The sequence below is a fragment of the Lipotes vexillifer genome, unplaced genomic scaffold, assembly GCF_000442215.2.
Source record: "Lipotes vexillifer unplaced genomic scaffold, Lipotes_vexillifer_v1.1 scaffold636, whole genome shotgun sequence".
NCBI classification, from domain to species: domain Eukaryota; kingdom Metazoa; phylum Chordata; class Mammalia; order Artiodactyla; family Lipotidae; genus Lipotes; species Lipotes vexillifer.
This window is the reverse complement of record NW_006786547.1, coordinates 1,859,261-1,861,961: the sequence shown is the minus strand read 5'-3', so window position 1 is coordinate 1,861,961 and position 2,701 is coordinate 1,859,261. Positions and strand designations below refer to the sequence as shown.

The following is a 2,701-nucleotide window of genomic DNA, read 5'->3' as shown; positions in this document are numbered from 1 at the left end:
CTCCCCCCATTCCCCCCGCCCCCGGCAGAGCCCCCTCAGGCCACAGAGCACCTCAAGGTGGGCCGTCCACTTTCACAGGGCCCTGGCTGCTTTTAGAATCCATGTTCACGTTTTATTATATTTTTATACAATCATGTTTTTCTAAATCGTATTTTTAATATTTTAGCCATCTAAATTTATATACGTTAATTACTTTTTGTTATAAGTTGCATTTTTAGTTATATAGTTATGAACATCATTATTTGTTTTATGTTTTTAATTCTAATTAATCATATTTCTTTAAGTTTAAAATTATACTTTCACATTACTATCCGGAACTTTTTCAAGCATGGCAAGTCTGTCCCACTCAGGAGCTGCATCAGGAGAGAGAAGGGACGGTCTCCCCTCCCCGGGGCAGGTTGTGGGGTTGGGGGCTGTCACCCGTGTGTGTGCCCCCGTTGAGTGCACAGAGGAGTCGTGTGTGGTTTCAAGTAAACGGTGCCAGCATCCTGGACGCCTCCGCAAGGCTGTGCCCTTGTCCCACGGCTGTGGAGCTTCTGGCCCTGCGGTGCTCTGGCCCCCACGCTCCTGGCAGGTGCAGGGGCCGTTCAGAGCTGGCGCTTACATCCCATCACCCAGGCCAGGCTGGCGCCCAAGCCCCAAGGAGAGGGAGGCCGCAGGGCCCGGTATCGGAGACACAAACCATCCTCCAGGGCTGGTGGATGGTCAGGACCCGCGAGACTGACTAATCTGTTGTCAGTGATGGAAAGGGACGGTCCCAGTTACTGTCCTTCGTTCTTTCTTTAACCACGTTCACCAGTTAGCACCTTTAGACACGGTGACAAGGAAATGCCCACCTGTAGATGTGCCTCGCAGAGTAACAGTGACGACAGCTGACAGCATCCTTCCCTCTCAGGGCTGAGTTTCACACATCAGCACAGTGCTTCCTGCAGCTGCCGGAACAGAGCACTCCGCAAGCGGGGGGGGTGGGGGCTTAAACAACAGAAATTTACTCTCTCACAGTCTGGAGCCAGAGTCTGAGACCCAGGTGTCAGCAGGGCTGGTCCTAGAGGCTTGAAGGGACGCTCCGCTTCCGCGTCTCCAGCTTCTGGTGGTGCCATGGTCCTTGGCGTCCTGGGGCTTGTGGCCGCATCCCTCTCAGCTCTGCCTCCGTCTCCACGTGGCTTATTCCAGCACCTCTGTGTCCTCTCCTCTCGTTACGGGACACCGGCCACTGGATGTAGGGCCCACCCTAATCCAGTCTGACCTCATCTTAACTCATTACAGCCTCAAAGACCCTATTTCCAAATAAGGTCACGTTCGGAGGGCCACACCTGTGACGTGGGAGGCTTGAATCCAGGTGTCTGCCGTCAGAGCCCCAGTCCTGCACAGGCCTCAGGGATCACCCTGGGGTCTCCGGCTCCTCCCACTAGGGCCCAGTCCTGTGCTTCAAGGCCACAGGGCCTTGTCACTGGAACCTAGTAGGTGCTCAATAAATTCAATGAGATGATCTCCCCTTAGCAAGATACAGCACGTCACCCAGAGCAGGTGAGAACCAGAGGGTGTGGCTGCTGCCATTCATTTTAAATTGTGTGGGAAAAAAATGAACGACCTCAGTGCTTTCACGGGGTCTGGCTGTCACCCACAGACGGGAAGTCGGACAGTAGCGGCAGGCCCTGGGCAGGTCAGCACCCCGGTCAGCTCCGTGGAGCCTGGAGTCCCCTCACCGCCAGCGCACCTTTATGGATGTGTCACTGTCCTACTTACAAAGGGCTCTCCACACCCAAAGCTCACAGCCAGGAAGCGTGGGCCAGGGTGGACGGCACCCCCCAGACGGCAGCCTCGAATCACCCACACCCTTGACGTGGGCTCAGAACCATGGTACTCAAAGTTCTCCTTCCATGCCGGGCACCTGGGTCCCTCATTCTATGCCTGAGGCTTTTCTAAGACACGTTTCCAGGTTTCTCCAAAACGTGTCTCAGGTGCTGATGGAGACCCAGAGGTCTCAGCTACCTGGATGCTCGGAGTGTATAGTTCGGCATCCACTAACGGTTGCTTGGCCTCCTGGGGCTGGGAGCTGGACCTGCCATGTCACTCACTACCCCACACACTGGCGGGACCGTCCACTCTGCCCCCGCCTGGCCCCTTGAGTGACCTGTGCCACAGACTTTGCCCGTGGTCTTCCGAGACGTGGTCGGGACGCTGCTGTCGCAGCTCCGGAGCCCCAGGCCTCCTGGAGCTCACGCGCTCTTACCTGCAGTTTGAGGAGCTCGTCTACCTGTGGATGGAGCGGCAGAAGTCGGGGGGCAACTACAGCCGCCACCGGGCCCAGACGGAGAAGCACGTGATCCTGTGTGTCAGTTCCCTCAAGATCGACCTGCTCATGGACTTTCTGAACGAGTTCTATGCCCACCCCCGGCTGCAGGTGAGGCCCCCCCCACGGCCCCACCCCTGGCTGCGCGCGAGGCCCCGCCCACGGCCCGCCCCGCCCCAGTGCCCCCTGAGCTCCCTGGGCCCGGGTTTCCCTGCCTGTGCAGTGGAGCCCCGGTGGTCTCCCACACTGTGGGGGTGGGTCTGTGGGGTCCTGCTTTTCCCTCCTGCCAGATACACCATCACAGAGAAGGCTGGGGCTCCTGAGAGGCGACTGGTGTGGAAACACTAGGAAGGAGGGTGGGCCGGAGCCAAGCGAGCCTGCCAGCGGGGCTGACCCCCCCCCCCCCCC

At 58.0% G+C, this 2,701-nt stretch overlaps 1 protein-coding gene across 1 annotated transcript in view; it reads left to right on the top strand.

Annotated features, from left to right (window-relative positions):
• The window catches only part of KCNT1 (potassium sodium-activated channel subfamily T member 1), a 73,683-nt gene that overhangs the window by 50,876 nt on the left and 20,106 nt on the right, over positions 1 to 2,701 (top strand). Inside the window, exon 12 of the mRNA XM_007459024.1 lies at positions 2,240 to 2,404. Within this exon, the coding sequence (XP_007459086.1) occupies positions 2,240 to 2,404 (165 nt within the window). The remainder of the gene's footprint in view (positions 1 to 2,239; positions 2,405 to 2,701) is intronic.